This window comes from Elaeis guineensis, chromosome 10 (genome assembly GCF_000442705.2).
Source record: "Elaeis guineensis isolate ETL-2024a chromosome 10, EG11, whole genome shotgun sequence".
Lineage (NCBI taxonomy): Eukaryota > Viridiplantae > Streptophyta > Magnoliopsida > Arecales > Arecaceae > Elaeis > Elaeis guineensis.
This window is the reverse complement of record NC_026002.2, coordinates 78,318,066-78,334,190: the sequence shown is the minus strand read 5'-3', so window position 1 is coordinate 78,334,190 and position 16,125 is coordinate 78,318,066. Positions and strand designations below refer to the sequence as shown.

The window sequence follows — 16,125 nt, the reverse complement described above, 5'->3', positions numbered from 1 at the left end:
ATCAATTGAAATATAATGTGTAGGTACATATCTCAATATATGTCAAATTAAAAAAAAATAATTATACAAAAAATTCTAACTATTTAAGAGTTTCTAATTTCGAATTTTAATTTAGTATGTTCAAATTATTCAATTTTTAAATTTATTCAATTCAAAATTCTAACTATAAATTTTATATGAAATTCGTTTACCTTCTACGTGTATAAGTCATGCGGCATCAGCCGGACAAAACTCACAGGACTAAATTCACATTCAAGATCTAAATTAAATATATTTAAAAATTAGATGACTTGATTCCATTAAATTAAAGATCAGAAGAAAATTGAAAATCTTCATATAATTTAAGATTTTTATATAATTAATATAACACTGGATGCTAGGTTCCCAAGTATTTTTTCTTTTCATAGGATTTTAATCTCCTCCATCCACTTTTGATCTTAAATCTCACTAGCTAGCATTGATTAATTCGAGAAGCAAGAACTTGAATGGCATTTAAACTTTCAGCAGCATCATGGTTGTTAACACCCAAAATCCGATATGATGATGGCAAAGGTCTAAACAGCATGAGTCGATATGCATATAGAGAGCTCATCTGGTCGAATAATCTTTAGTGCTCAAATAAAATGGATTTTCAAAGAATAATAAACTGGAGAATGGAAAAACTAAAGTAGTAGAGACATGAATATCTAGTATTCTTATCGTTTTTTTAATAGATAGGGAATCCTTATTTCATTAAAATTGGGTTCAGAGTTGAGTAGAAAATTATGTGTTTGTTTTTCTGAACCATTTTGAAAATATAAGCCAAATTAAAATTAATTTTTTGTTAAACAACATATTAGCTCATGGTTGATGGTGTGGATTGTACCTTTCAAATAATTAATCTTCTTTTATGATATGGATCATTAGATCATGTTGTGCCTGTCTTCCAAAATACATTATCCATCTCATGATCTATACTGATGGATGGAAGAAAAAGATTAAAGCGCTTTAAAAACCATGCAAAGTGCAAAAGAAGATCAATCATCTTTGGTGCAAAGGGAGACAACCTGAGCCCCATGGTTGGTTGGTCAGAGTTTGGACCGCATTACTGGTAACGACCAATATCTTAACATTTATCTATTAATCATACCACGAGTCTTCATTCTTAAAATCTTTGCTCTTGGTTTTATTATATGTGACGAGACACATCGTCCGAATACGCCGGTGCCATCACTTGCAGGCAATGCTACCATCCAACTGCTTTCATATAAAATCTCCGTGCGGAATCAGATCCACCGTCCATATTATGCACTGTACATATAAATTCTTCTTCTCTATTACGACGCGATATGATGGCCTCCGGGATCCTGACGGCGAGTTTCGCCCGCATAGAAATATTATGCGTCAGATGGAAGACCCGTCTTTCTCCGCGCTTGCGTGCGTGTTAAAGAATAAGGGAGGAGAAAAAATTACTCGATTCTTATATTCTCAGAGAAACTAATCACACTCCATTTATTAGACTTATTCGTCTGTTCAAGAATTCCGACATCGATCGTATCCAAAGAAAGAATCGAGGGTTTTGAAGAAGAAATCCGAGAAAAGGTAGCCTGGAATCGGCCATCAGGCGCGGAGGGCTGCAAGGATTGGTATGGAGATCCAGCAATGGGAAGCGCTATTTGAAGAAATCTAGGGATTGTGGTGGAATCCAGGGTTCTTCAAGGAAGAGGAGGAGGAGGAGGAGGAGATGAAGGTGGTGGTGGGGAGCCCAGGCACCTGGAGCGGGTTGGTGCTGAGGATCGGGCAGTGTGCCTTCGCCGGTGCTTCGATAGGGATCATGGTCTCCGCTCTAGGGTTCTCCAACTACACCGCTTTCTGGTCTGATCGAATCTCAAAGGCCCTTTTTAATTCGGTAGCGTTTAAACTATAGTGCTCATCTAATATCTTGTCGAGTGATATGCGAGCTCAGATGCTTGATTCTATTCTTTTTTTTTTTTTTAATATTATACACTTAGCTTCATGTCATGCAAGTCCATGTTTATTTCCTTAATTATTTACTTTTTTTTGTCATATTTTATGATTTCTTACTGTTGAGATATCAAGCTGATTGCATATTATTAAGCTCTTATATATATATATATATGATAGGAGTACTGTCTTTGAATTACATGCATTGCTAATTTTAGATGTCCAATTGCAATCAGAGAGCATTTTCAGCATGGACCTAACATTGTGATGGTCTTCTGAGCAGGTTCGTGAGCTAAAAAGTAAAACATTTGTAAATGTTGGAAACATGGGAGTTACAAGTTACTCTCTGCCTTCAGGGGTTGAGACAGAATGATGCTTGCATATATGTACTGGAAGATGATCGGGTTATGCCACATCACCTGCAACATCATGAGAAATAAGTAGATTAATGCTTATACTATTTGTGTGTGTGGAGGTGATTGTGGCTTGCGCTAAATTTTCTGCTAAAAAGAGCATAAGGTTTTGGAGATCATTTTTCAGGGATCAGGGCATGTTGTTGGAAAGATTGGACATTTACGGAGGATGGTACTTTCCTAATATGCTACTTTGGTTGAGGAAGGTTAGAATCAAGAATGAGCATGGTGTTAAGAGGAGAAGAATGGGCATGATATATTTTTTGCACCAGGAAAGCTACATTGTAGGCCTAATTCTGATTGGAGGATGGTTATAGTCCTACAATGCTACTTCTTATGAATGAAGTTAGAATGGAGGAGTATGCAAGTAATATTTTGAAATATTGAATCTTAGCTATCGATGAAAAATAAATTGGGTAACAGAGGGAGTTATTGGTTAGCCAGTTGTGATTTTGGCCATCTTGTACTTGAATACCCACCCCACCTAGACCCTCCTTCTCTCTACTCCCTCGCCTAAACCCCCTTCTCCCTTGTTCAGATGGCCACTATCTCCTTCTCATCATCCTAAGCCATCCCACCTCCTCGTTCTCTCTCCTCACCCCTTTTCATCTACCAGTTGCTGCAGTCCCCTGATTCTCACCTCTATATCTTTACACATTCCTATCCACTGTCTATCTTTCCACCTCTCTCTACCCTCCCCCTCATACAAATCTGGAAAAGAAAATTACTTATGAACAATTGCCACCGGAACCAGATCTGAGGCCGGATTCTGAACATGTGTTGAGAGGGGAGAAGAGACAGATAGAAAGAAGAAATAAGAGAAAGGAGGATGATGCGTGAAGATGAGAAGAAAGAGAAGGTGCTAACATGTGGGTATGGGAATCCATGGTTCTACTCAGCAAATGGAATACCAAAAGAAACCCCAACCATTGAATGATGGTGATATTTGAATATTAGATAAAGAAGGAAGAGACTTTGATCTTGTAGGGACAGATAAAAGATGGGACACAATTTTTCACCCAATTACACTGGGAATCCTTCTATCAGCTTGAACCTCTAGTCATAGATGAGGTACTGACTAGTCCTAAGTTACAATCTTACCCTTAATCAATATGAATGGATGACATAGAAAAAAATATAAGGTACAGAAGTATTTCCCCATATATATATATATGTGTGTGTGTATTATATTTATGCATATATATGTACATATGTGTGTGTATATGTAAATATGTATTGGACTACATTCTTTATGTTAGTTCCTTGTGAAAGGCATTAACAATTTTAAAATCAATGATAGGCCATCCAAATTGAAATTCCACACCATTAAACGTGGTCTAGGCTACAAGAAAAATGCCTATCAGCCAAAGCTCATATATTTTGGTGGTCTCTAATGTATACCAGAATGAATGCTATCAATTACACTAGTATGATAAAATACATGATAGGACACAAAAATTTTAAATCCACTATATAGATTATGATATGGACATCTTAAGATATGAGTAGATTTAAATTTGTTAGGTTTTGATGACTAGGTCATAGTAAAATATGGTATCATGCTATGAAAACCTTCCATTTTGACTCTTTCTTGATGATCAGGTAAGAAACCACCAAAAAAACATAAATTTTGGTTTCTAGGTATTTTTTTAGTGTAGATCATGTTCGGTGGTTTGAGTCTTGAATTTGGATGCTCTGTCATAGACTTTGAATTGTTAACTCATTATTCAAGGAGTTAACATGAAAGTGTGTATTCCAACTATGAACATATATATTATTGTATTATTTCTTTACATGCTATAACAATGAATCTTCAAGAAAATTGAATTAGGAGAGTTGGTGTTTTCAGTCATGATCAATGGAAGAAATTCTTATCCACACCCTTACTAAAGGTTGGTCAATAATGCTTAATTGACAAAGTCATTCCATTCCAGATTTTAAAAACGAACATGATTCTTGAACTCCAATTCTGATTACTACAAAGTTGCGAGCTTGCCAAGTTGCTAAAGTCATTGACGGGTGTACTAAGTGACTTGGGATCAAATCTCGTCTTCACCTGGGTTTGTGGGTTAGGGTTATTGGGGAAGAGCTACACCTTGTTCTGTAGCGAGTTACCATCTAGCAAATATGGAAACCCGACTACGGTCTTAAATGATCCAGAAGAATAGATTGCATTGAACTGTTCAAAGCAGTCAGCATATGGATTATTTGTTTCTAGTTTCTGCTTATAGCAAATTAACTAGCATGGTATAACAAAAAGGAAAATTTATTACCTGATATTCCTACGCTAGCTCTGTGCAATTATATTTTATGATTCAGACATGACTCATGAAATTAAATAATTTTTCAGATCATCCATTGTAAGGCTTACTATCATGATGATATTGACTTTTTTGTTTGACTGAATTATTGATGATGCCTTTGGATTCAGCTATTTGGTCGCTTCTATGGGATTACAAGCATTGTGGAGCTTGGGACTTGCATGTCTTGATATCTATGCTTTAAAGATTAAAAGAGATCTGCATAATCCTGTGTTAGTAAGCTTGTTCGTTGTTGGTGACTGGGTAATCATGTTTCATCCTTTTCTTCTTATTTTAGTGCATGTGTCACAATTTAGTTAGTTCTTAGAATTTAATGATTTATTTGCATGCCTAAATTATACATCAAGATTTGTAGCAGAAGCAATTGTTATGCATCTTTTATGTTAGGCAACTGAGATTTTTTCGCTTCATTTATGGCAAGTTCATGCTCAAATGCAAATGATCACTGATATTTTTCACTTTCTGGCGAGTTCATAAATGCAATTAAACCTAAAATGTCTAACAGGAAATGCTTGGTGGATCTGCTTATAGGATATAATCATGGAATACATTATAAAATAATATCTCTATCACCCCCTTGTCTTTAAAATATTTGTTTTTTAGGTCTAGTTGATGTACAAAGTAGTGGAGCCATATCTTCTGTCCCATATTTATTTCAAGTTAGCCGTGTTAAATGTCTGGTATTGTTTCATTTATTAAATATAAGTAAAGGGAGTTTAAGACTCTTCGACAGAATAATTCAGGACTTATAATGCTTTCCATGACTTTTATAGGAGAGATAAGCTATGCAACAGTGCAAGATCTCTATTGTTTCATTGTAACACTCACTACATCTACCAGAATCTTTGTGATATTTCTGCTATATATGATGCAACATGATGAATTTTATGTACTCTACGACATGCCAATAATCCCTTTCTGTCTGCATCATATTTTAGGAAAACAATTAACAATCAAGTTGCCTCTGGCCCAAACTTTTGGGATATTAAAATGTGCAATTTAAAGAACTAATTTAGAATATGCAGAACTGGCAAATCAATGACTCATTGTTGTGCCAGCAAAATATTTGATTAAAGCAGTTTTTCTATCTAGGACTTGGAACTATTTTTTTTCCTCTTACCCCTTCACTGCACCGAAGTCAGGATTTCTTCAAGAAGCCGGTGTGGGAATTCTGTGAATTGTCCAAGTTCCATCACATGTAATATTTGTTGTAAAAAATTGAATGTTGCAAAAAATTTAATGATGTGAAAAGATGAAAAGTTATGCATGTGTGTGTTTCATTAGCAAGGTATAAAAGTTATAGTGGGGTAGCTAGAATAACCTTGGGCATCCAATATAATTGGATAATATGAAATTATTCGGCTCGTTTCAGGTATCATTGATTTCTTTGAAGCTGAGGCAGTGAATGGCTATTTCCTATCTTTGCTAGACCTAAGTCACAAATCAACTTGCAATCTTGTTGCAGTTATCACTGTTTCATCTAGTTGTGTTTGAGTGCATTGTTTTGGACACTATTGCATATGAATCCTAATTGATTCTATCTAAAGTATCTATTTGGTCTCGTTTTCTTTCTGCGGCATCAAGAAGTTTCCCCACTTATTTCTGTTGGGCGATTTATGTTCAGATGCGAGTTTGTGCTCCACATGGCTTCATGAGAGCCCAAATGATCCAATCTTATGCCTACATTCTTTTTGCTTCTTTTGCATTTTCTATAGCATATCCTTTCTTAGTTACTTTTTCTAAGTAATTTTCAATTCTAAAATTAATTTGTCAAGGCGTTTCAGCTGAATAATTCGTGCTAGGAAGCTGGTGAAAAAAACACCACAAGAATACAAATCTTGAGTGTCATAATAATCATGAGCAGAGAGGAAACTATGAGCTAAACGCTATGGCCATGTTCATCGCCCAAACAAGTCATAGAACGAACTGTTTGGTGAATCAATTATATCTTGCTGCTTCTGTTGTTATGGTGCAATTATTTACCTCATGCTCTTACCAAACAACGTAATATCTTCGCAACTGTTGTTCATACCTAGGGATGTTGAAAATTGAGCTGATGCAGAAATTTTGTTTTCGTATTTTTTGTGGCACTGAAGCAAGTAATCTCACCTGATCCAGGTAACAGCAACTCTATCACTTGCGGCGGCATGCTCTTCAGCGGCTGTAACAGTTTTATTTGCAAGAGATACAGACTTCTGTAGAACAATTCCTCAATTCTCATGCGGCAAGTTTGAAATCTCCATTGCATTGGCTTTTATCACATGGCTGCTAATTGCCGTATCCTCCCTAGTGATGTTTTGGCTTCTGGCATCAGTTTGACTGGTCGTGTATGTTCTCTCTCATTGTGTTTTTAATTACTGCTAAAAAGGAATGAAATTCACCATAATTCAAAAAATTGGTCCTTTGATTTGAGCTGCATTTCACTTCTCAAGTCACCAGAACATGGTTGATGTATATTTGCCTGTATTATAAAGTTCTACTTTGGGGGTCTGATTTAGTCGACTCCATAAACACTCTGGTGTCATGTATCATCTACTTCATCTTGTAAGGTTATGGACCAAGGCTGTAAAGCGTGAAAGAGGGAGAGCTGCAAGAAGAGACTGGAAAGCAAACGATAACGCTCGTATTCATATCGTCAATTTGTTGCTCTTGTGGTTGATTTGCTGTCACACAAGAGCTTTCATGCTGTTCATATGATGCCTTGTCGGCTGTGGATGAAACAGAGGGCCAGCTGCGGAGTAGCTTAAGCTGGGCACATCGCCATAATCAAATGGTTCAAGATCAAAGGGGAAATCAGCAGTTCTGAAGCAGACCTTCCGAGTCTTGAAGCTTCTTTGGCCAACCAGTCTGCCATTTGATTTCTTTCACGGAAGCTAGGGTTGGAAGAGATTGCAGCATATCCTTGATACTTCTGACAGCCTGATGGAAGCAAGGATTATCTCCTTTGATCCTAATTGAGTTTCCTACTTAGATTTGGTGATGGTTTGTTGCTCCTTATCACAGTGGACCTTAACAATCCACAGGGATTTAGGTGAGACTGTTTATCTTTTTTTGCTATTTCTTTAGGACACGTTTCTATTACCAGTCCCACAAATTTTAACGCGTCAATTGGTGTAATTCTCTCCACACGTCGTGATCATTCCACACGTAGCACCTAGAGAGCAATGTGATTCACAAGGTTGCGAAGTCTCACTCCACACTCCATCCACCATTGGGCCAACGTATTCTAGTCTCTATCCATGGGGACCACAATCGGGTGATGTGACCAACCACCGGTCCTCGTGGATTGCATGACACGCAATTGGTGCGGTTTTGGCTTCTCGGCTATTAACCGATAAATTATTGTCTTGAGACCACTCAAATCCCATGGTAGATAATACGCTACAATAACCTTTGTATTTCACAAATTTCTGATTGCACGTTATCCACCGTGCATGTGCTCCGAGATTTGTGCCGGTCTACCTAAGAGTGGTCCAGGCAATAATTTAACCACGCAGGTCCCAGGTAATCAAATTCCAGGTCCCCTCTGGACCATTCCTGAACAGCGACGAGGAGGCTATCATTCCCCTCAAAGGAGGATGTGTGATCTGCACCTTTCTCTTGATATTAATTAGGTTGAGACTGGATGGAGAAAAGAACACAGCAGTCCACTTCCAAAGTTTTATGATAAAAGAAAGTTTAGTTACTTGCGATCGCTACAATTCAGACCAGACAAAAGCTCTAGTCACATTCGCTTAATTAGATGATTCATGCGATTAAATTAATTCCAACTACCCGCAATTATGGCCCCCAAATCGGTGTAATTCTTTGGTTTAAAAAGAGTAGGAGGTGGCTTGTCATTCGGCCGGTTGTGAGATTCCACGTAAGCAAATTCACAATTTGTGGCAACGTTGACAAAGTGTCTTATTCCATCAATTTAGACCAGTTGTGTAAATTCTTGGTAACTATTACTCGTAAAGACCAATCAAACTCCATGAACGAGATCTGAACAAAATAAGAAAACCTTACTTACCAAAGTACTCCCCTCGAGATGAATCCCATCCCATGGTAATCTATTGGAAAGGACCAGTGACAGTTACTAGCCTAACGGTGGGAGTATTGGGACCAGAACGCACTCCATTTGTTCGTTGAAGGGAGCCAATTTGGTTTCCAGAGTTATCAGTTATGGAAGCAACATTAAAGATCCTGTAAAAGATGAGAATAGAATGAGACATTATTAGAGGGTGCAGACTCCAGAGGAAGGTTCCACAATTTGGCATCCGAGTTATCAGTTATGGAAGCTACATTAAAGATCTTGCAAAATGAGAACAGATTGAGACTATTTTAGGGTGCAGACTCCAGAAGAAGGTTCCCCACACATTGACCAGGTACATTGCTGCAGTCGTGTGCGTTTTGGCACCACATGATCTAGGTCCCTACGAGGTTCACGTGGTAGGACATCCTCCGCCTGCCAAATCCCTTTCTTCACTAGATCTTGTCCTCTTTATAATGATTCACCTGTTCCATCGCACGCAGAAAAAACTTCGGATTCTCCATGCTGTCATTCTGATTGATTTTGGGCTAACAGGAGAGATGGGAGAGCAATAAATTAGGAGCGAGCAACCATCAGAAACTACCAACCACCAGAAACTACCTACCACAAACCACAACTGCACTTATAATATAGAGACATCAATACTCAGTACAAAAAATTAGGACCTATTTTTGTGTACCATTTATAATATAGAGACATCAATATTCAGTACCAAAAAATTAGGACCATCTGGTCCATCTCCTTCGTCATGATTAATCCGGTCCCTATCAAACCCAACCTTCTCCCAACCCCAGCCTCAAGCCATGAAAAACTAGAGGCTAGAATTTTAACTGCTTTTTAAGCCAACATTTAAAAAGTCACCACTCTTACCTTTCCATTAGTCAGCTCTCAAACTTGCACGCTGAGCTCTTATTGCTCCAAAGGACTAGATGTTCCTTACATATCTAATTCAAATGCAAAATTTCAAAACAAATCATTGAAATGCTCCTCGCTAACCACTTATATTCCTTCATGGGAAAGATATTAGACCATAATTTCAATATTATTTCTCCTGAAGCAAGGGGAAAAGAAAAACAAATGAAACAATATTCATCCATAGATTTTATCACAAAATAAAAGTCTAACTTACCATGTTTAATGGAGAAACTTGTCTCTAAGACTCAGACGACAAACTTACCATTAAGCCAGTACTAGCCTAGAACATACATACAAACAGACTGCCCATACACTTGCAGTGAGAGACGGAAGCATTAAGAAAAATAACAGGTGCATGACACAATTATAGCTCTGATTGCAACCTAAACCACTTCAGACAGCCATGCATGTTCACATGACAATCTCGGGCTTTAGGATGTTAGACTTGATCTCTTTGTGAGGGAGCACAACACCTCCATTGCTGTATACCTCATCACACACATGCACATCCTCCCCAAGGATGGTCATGTTTTCAACCCGTGCCCACTGTCCAATGGTGGAGTGCCACCCAATGATGCTGCTAGAGATGCATGCATGCTTCTTAATCCGAACTCCTCGCATCACCGTGCATCTTGACAGCCTTACTCCAGACTCCACGACGCACCCTGGTCCAATTGCAACATCTGGCCCAATCAGGCATCCCTCTCCAATCACAGCACCCTCATGCACCAAAACATTCCCCACAATGTGTGGACCAGCAGCTAATTTATAGGGTGATTTCTTGCGAAGGGAATCCAGATAGAGCCTCAGGCCTGTGATGTAGTCCCTTGGCTGTCCTATATCCATCCAGAAGCCAGGCAGGACCATGGCATAGAGCTTTTGATCCGCTGCAATTTTGGGGAAGACCTCTTTCTCGATTGAGGTGGGCTTCAGCTCAATGCGGTCTAACACGGATGGGTTCAACAAGTAGATCCCAGCGTTGATTTTGTTGCCCACAAATATTTTTGGCTTCTCTACAAATCTATCAACCTTTCCGGTTTCCTCTTCCATAACCAGGACACCATACTTGGATGGCTCATCGACCTATCAGATGAAAAAGGGTCAGGCTGCAGAACAAACAATTGTTAAAGGAAATAATGACCAAGACTCGGATCAATACCTTCGTTACCATAATTGTAGCCTCTCCTCCGTGCGCTTTGTGGAACTGAATCAGTTCAGCAAATGGATATTCACTGATGACATCACTGTTGAGGACAAAGAAGGGTTCCCCTGAACCGTCTATTAGCTTGTCTCTAGCTAGAGCCAGAGGACCAGCTGTTCCCAGTGGCTCTGTCTCTTGGGAGCAGGTGATTTTGATATCAAGCTTGCTCTCAAAATCCTTTAAAAAGTTAAGCATCACCTGAAAAAAGAGACCTGAGATTAGAGGATGCAGAAATTTAACCGCAAGAAAGTCCACTGAATAGAATAAAGGACTGGTGGATGTAGATAAAGGTTCATGCTTTTACCTCTGGTTGATAATTGATGGCCAAGATAACTTCTGTCACTCCAACCTCTTTCAAAGCTTCAATCTGATCAAAAAAAGTGTCCGAGACCATCGGTTACAATAAATAGCTTGATTGTTGATTCAAGCATTGTAAACAAACAACTAAGAATAGATTCGTACTAAGACTGACCGAACAAAAGCTAAATGGGTAGCTTATCTTTCTTTCTGCCAGAAAAAGTAACAGATCTACAAGATTAAAGTGGTCCAGTTTGAAAAGAATCTAGAGACATGCACCTACCAAAGGGTTCCTTAATGAAGATTAAACAAATACGCCGATTAAACTAAGAAAAGTAATTAACGTTATAGAAAGAAAGATCTGGCCATAGAATAAATCTACTTGATAGTGACGCATAATTCTCGATATTAAAAAGGATATATGTAATTTCTCAAGTGATAATTGTTGTGAGAGATCTACAACAAGATCAAAGTGATTCAATCTGAACTAAACCATGGACAAGCACCTAGTAAAGTGCACCTTTATAAAGATTAGATGAATACACTGATGTTACACACAATGGAATTGAAGTGGCAAAAAGAAGATCCAACCATAAAGACTCATCGACCTGATACCACAACAAGGACCAGTTCTTGATATTCAAGAAGGCAAAGCAATCTCTTAAATAACAATCCTTTTATTTGATTCACACTGAAGTAGGAAGAATCGCAAAGTCAACTAAATGAGATGTGTAGGGGTAACATAGATAGAAAGAACCCTTGCAATGTTCTTCAACTTGCCGAAAAATTACTCTTACATTTATCTAACTGGTTTATTATAGAGAAATAAAAGCAGAACATGCTAAAATTGGATTGCATTCCAAGGCCAGAAATCAACCATACATGAAAAAAAAAAAAAAAAAACAGCTCTTTACCTTGATAAAACTTACTATTCCTCTTTCTACTCAAACAATATCACAGTACAGAAAAGACAGACCTGATGCAGGATCATGGGTTTGTTGGCAAAATCAACTAGAGGCTTTGGGACGCTAAGTGTCAGAGGCCGCAGGCGGGTACCAAAACCTCCAACAAGAATTAGTGCCTTCATGGCTGGCTGCTCCCTTCTTGCCCTGTTGATCAAATGGCACAAGTCAATACCACAAAGCAAACCAAACCCAAGAATAAGTCATAGAATCCATGCTTATATATGGACAGAAGCTACTTTATACAACTCTATCTTGACATCTGTGAATGAAGAGTGATCGCCACCTTATTCATAAAGGACTCTGAAAAGCTATCAAAGTTTCCTACCCAGTGTCCCCTCAGTTTCAGAACATTTCCTTCCAACCACCGAGAAAATGATAAAATCACAATGTCTTGACATGGAAGAAAGAAACCACAGGAATTGAAATCTGCGGTCAGGCAATACAGAAAGAACTCAAAAGGCTATACAGGTGTCGCTCAAAGCACAAAAATCGGTAGGTTTAGGTGAAAATTGTGATTATGTTCTAGCTGGAATGAAGCTCCAAATTCCAGCTAATTCACAGGCTGGATTCATTGATGAGGGAAAGCCAAATTATTGAGGTCCATAGAAAATGAATCGAACCACCGGTAAAGATATTTCATGTTAACTCTTTAGAGTTTTTTTTGAGTAATTGTTTCTTTAAACTCTCTAAAGTGAAACATAACTATAACATGAATTATCTAGCCTTATCTCAGATATTTACACTTGGTCTCTTTTGAATTCTTTTTTGCTGGTTATTCCTATCAAGCTCTGCATCCTATGTGTTGCAGAAAGTTCTTAAGAATCCTTTTGCACGGCTGTGAATCACGTGGTAATTATGCCTTCCTTAAATGGAAGAAAGGAAATGAAAGAAATCCCAATTATCTAGAAAATTGTTTCTATAACATTCATAATTCAGCACTCTAATAAACGTTAAGCTTATGATCAAGTCTCATTAATTTTCCCTACTTACAGTAGAAAATGGATGGAAACTCTAAAAGAATCATGGTTAATATCCTAAGCACATTATAGAAAGATGCAGAGAAGGTGAAGAACTCAACAATGAACATCAAACTTACAACAAGAAAAGGAAATGTATGACAAGAGTAGACTTACAGAAGGAAATCATGTTGTTGCAATTAGACAAAGAAAAGAAATATAGAATAGACTTTGCTAAAACAGAAGCACAAAGAAATCGTTTTAGTTGTTGGAAATGAACGAATAAACACTCTAAATACAGAAATATATGGTTGATATTCAACTAAAGGAAAAGCTTGTAAAAGAAAGAGGGAGGAGGGTTGAGGGGGCAGATTTCACCAAATCTATTAGACAACAAAAAAGGGCACCGAAAAGGGGCTCCAAGATGGACTTCATTGCAGCAGAAACGCAAGAGATGTGACCTTACTCGTCGGACTTAGTTGTTGGAGATTAGAATAAGCCATAAGCCCTATAAACCAAGAAGGTTGGTACTCAACTGAAGTACGAGAAGATATATAAAACAAATTTCCAAACTGTAATTTTTTTTTTCCCGGAAAACAAGCTAAGTTCATCGAAATTATATGGAAAAACACAACAAAAATCTTCTAACAGGTGTCCGAACCCTGAGCGAACTACAGAAGCATAAAGATTAAAACGTCGATCATTGTGTCGAGTAATCCAACAAATCCCAGCCACACTGCGACACCCGATCGGAGATAGGGAGACACCTCCAAATGTCAGAAGACGCCGGAAAATTTAAAGAAGAAGAAATCACCATCAGCTACCCATATCTAGCAAGAAAACAGAGAAGAGGAGATTGAAATGGAGAAGACCGTCGAATCTTACCAAGATTTTGGTGAGATTCCGGCCGGAGGACGCGAATCCCGTCGATATCGGATCACTCCTCCTTATCTCCTCTTCCCCTTGCGCAAGGAAAGGGGTTAAAAAAAATAAAAAGGAGCAGCTTTGTGCTCAGGCTAGGCCCCAATGCCTGAGGGAGATCCCGCTGCTCGTTATATATAACCACCCGCGGGATTTTAAATTAATGCTCGTTTGTTTATTTAATAACAATAATAATATCTCTTCTCTCACTTTTCCCATATTTATATATTTTTTAAAATCTGTTCCCGGAAGCTCATGGTAACCTATTGATTCGGCAACGATCGTTGATGGCGCGAGAAGAAGGATACTCTCTCTTTGGCCTATCACACTTTTTGCTCACCAAGAACTAGAAGGATAATTTTGGAAAAACGGTTTATCTGATCACGGAAAAGTTCAGATACCATAAAAACACGGATGCTTAAAAGCGTATCTCTTATTTAAAATAGATATGATGGAGAATGTAGGGAAACACGAATACTTTAAAGATATTTTTATTTAAAAAAAATATATGTGAGTCCACAGAAAATTTTTTTTTTAAAGATAAATGAATGGTCATACCACTTCAATATTGAGAACAGTACATAAAATTAAAATATAAAATATATTACAAAATTAGCAGATAAGTATCGTTCTAGTTTCAGATTGTTCGGTTAGAACATAATTTAATTTACTGTACTATTCATTGCTATAACAAAAATATCGGTTTTGATAAAAAATTTTTAAATTTAGATATAAAAAGATTTCAAAGTGTTGCTTGATAAAAAATTTTGGATATTAAAATATGTATATTGGGTAGTTGAGATATCAGTTTTATATACTAGTTGGTAACATTATTTCAATAATAAGTCACACCAAAAATTATTTTTAATCATTATAATTATCATGTACAATCATCTCATCTATCTTGGGTAAATTTTAAAAAAATAATAATTATTATGAGCTATTAGAATGAAGAATAAAAAAAAATAGTACAATTATTTTCCAACCGCTTGGGTGTATAAGTGGTACATTTCAAATCTTAAAAGTTTTCGACTACGAGATGACCCGTAACATCAGGGCCAGCATAATACCCTATAGCTCTATCAGATCTGAGTCGCCAAAAAATACAATAGTTAAGCAGGATCGATAAGGTCGAGTGGGACCAGGGCCATGGAGGGGCCACCTCCTCTCTATGACATCAATGAAGCGATTTCGTCACAAGAGTGTCGTGAGATTAGGCGTGGGAGGATGTAATGATCCCACATTGACTGGCTAAGGATGCCGTTTACAATATCTCGGCGGTCCTATTCTTCGACCGTAGGTCCGCGACATTGGGCTTCGAATTGCCCACCGCCGCAACCAGTGCAACCTAACGGAGGGCCTCTGAAAATGGCCGACATGTCAAACCACCTAGCTAGGTCCAGAAAGGTGCTAGATGGATAGACCCCCTATCCTTTGCTGCTCCGTATAATAAAAGGGGCGGCAAAGCGGCAACTCTATTCTTCTTGATATAATCATCAGCCGTCCGCCGACCAATCCTCTTTCGCTTTCTTTCTCTCTCTCCGATTTATTTATTTTTGTGGTACAAGAACTCGATCTGGGAACTTGAACGGCGACGCAACGAGGGTTCGGCGCTCTACCACCCCATCGTCCATCTCCGTCTTTTCTCTAGAAGCGAATCGAAGCTACACAGAGTCTCCCTTCGTCTCTCTTTCCCCATCCGCTCTTGTTGTAAGTACCCTACCTCTAATTTCCCTTCCCCTTATCGCCACGCTGGATTTTTCTTTCGATCTGTTTACCACAAGGTAAGGAAACCCTGATGTTCGTCTCCTTCTTCTAATCTCAGTGCTCTTCTCTCTATTTTCCGGGGGATTATAAGTGCCGGATTGTGGTTTTTGTTCGTTCTGGAGTGATTTCTATGGGGATGGTTTCTTCTATGATTCGGAAAGGTATATCTTACAATTGATGCTTCTATGTCACTTTTCCTTGTATTTATGGTATTTTGATGCAGAGAGATATATGCACGATTTTAGCACATGGAAAATTTGTAATCTTCTCAGTGTTTCTGTTCTTGTTTTTTTTTTTTTTTTTCTTTTGCTTATTGGCATTAGGATTCATTTTTGGATTTGATGCGATGGCTTGCTGAGCTATAGTTCTTCTAGGGTTCTTTGTGTTCTTGA

General features: G+C 38.0%; 3 protein-coding genes across 6 annotated transcripts in view; 2 read left to right on the top strand and 1 right to left on the bottom strand.

The window, feature by feature from the left end:
* The first annotated feature begins 1,439 nt into the window (after positions 1-1,439).
* Positions 1,440-7,189, top strand: LOC105052172 (CASP-like protein 5B3). Its single transcript, XM_010932905.3, has 3 exons — positions 1,440-1,854; positions 4,789-4,921; positions 6,797-7,189. The coding sequence occupies exons 1-3, from the start codon at positions 1,724-1,726 to the stop codon at positions 6,995-6,997; spliced, it is 465 nt and encodes a 154-aa protein (XP_010931207.1). The 5' UTR covers positions 1,440-1,723; the 3' UTR covers positions 6,998-7,189.
* A 2,600-nt stretch (positions 7,190-9,789) lies between these two features.
* Positions 9,790-14,087, bottom strand: LOC105052174 (probable mannose-1-phosphate guanylyltransferase 1). Of its 3 annotated transcripts, none has more exons than XM_029266774.2 (6): positions 13,931-14,085; positions 13,707-13,812; positions 12,101-12,233; positions 11,132-11,194; positions 10,786-11,025; positions 9,790-10,709 (listed from the first exon to the last, which is right to left on the bottom strand). In XM_029266774.2, exons 3-6 carry the CDS (start codon positions 12,209-12,211, stop codon positions 10,038-10,040), a joined length of 1,086 nt encoding a protein of 361 aa, XP_029122607.1. In that variant the 5' UTR covers positions 12,212-12,233; positions 13,707-13,812; positions 13,931-14,085; the 3' UTR covers positions 9,790-10,037. The 3 variants fall into 3 exon arrangements, with proteins under 3 accessions (XP_029122607.1, XP_073100885.1, XP_010931208.1); XM_073244784.1 differs by having other exon boundaries at positions 13,707-13,781; XM_010932906.4 differs by lacking the exon at positions 13,707-13,812 and having other exon boundaries at positions 13,931-14,087.
* A 1,209-nt stretch (positions 14,088-15,296) lies between these two features.
* The window catches only part of LOC105052175 (protein ANTI-SILENCING 1), a 64,931-nt gene continuing 64,102 nt past the window's right edge, over positions 15,297-16,125 (top strand). Inside the window, exons 1-2 of one of the 2 annotated variants that reach the window (XM_010932908.4) lie at positions 15,297-15,676; positions 15,792-15,894. The gene's annotated coding sequence lies outside the window, so the exon portion shown is untranslated. The remainder of the gene's footprint in view (positions 15,677-15,791; positions 15,895-16,125) is intronic. The other variant, XM_073244547.1, reaches the window with a different exon arrangement.

Coding starts and splice junctions, on each gene's coding strand:
- LOC105052172 (XM_010932905.3), top strand. CDS start 1,724: ATGAAGGTGGTGGTGGGGAGCCCAGGCACCTGGAGCGGGTTGGTGCTG. Junction 1,855..4,788: donor TCCAACTACACCGCTTTCTG/GTCTGATCGAAT, acceptor CTTTGGATTCAG/CTATTTGGTCGCTTCTATGG. Junction 4,922..6,796: donor TGTTCGTTGTTGGTGACTGG/GTAATCATGTTT, acceptor CACCTGATCCAG/GTAACAGCAACTCTATCACT.
- LOC105052174 (XM_010932906.4), bottom strand. CDS start 12,211: ATGAAGGCACTAATTCTTGTTGGAGGTTTTGGTACCCGCCTGCGGCCT. Junction 11,026..11,131: donor CCATCAATTATCAACCAGAG/GTAAAAGCATGA, acceptor CTCTTTTTTCAG/GTGATGCTTAACTTTTTAAA. Junction 10,710..10,785: donor CTACAATTATGGTAACGAAG/GTATTGATCCGA, acceptor TTCATCTGATAG/GTCGATGAGCCATCCAAGTA.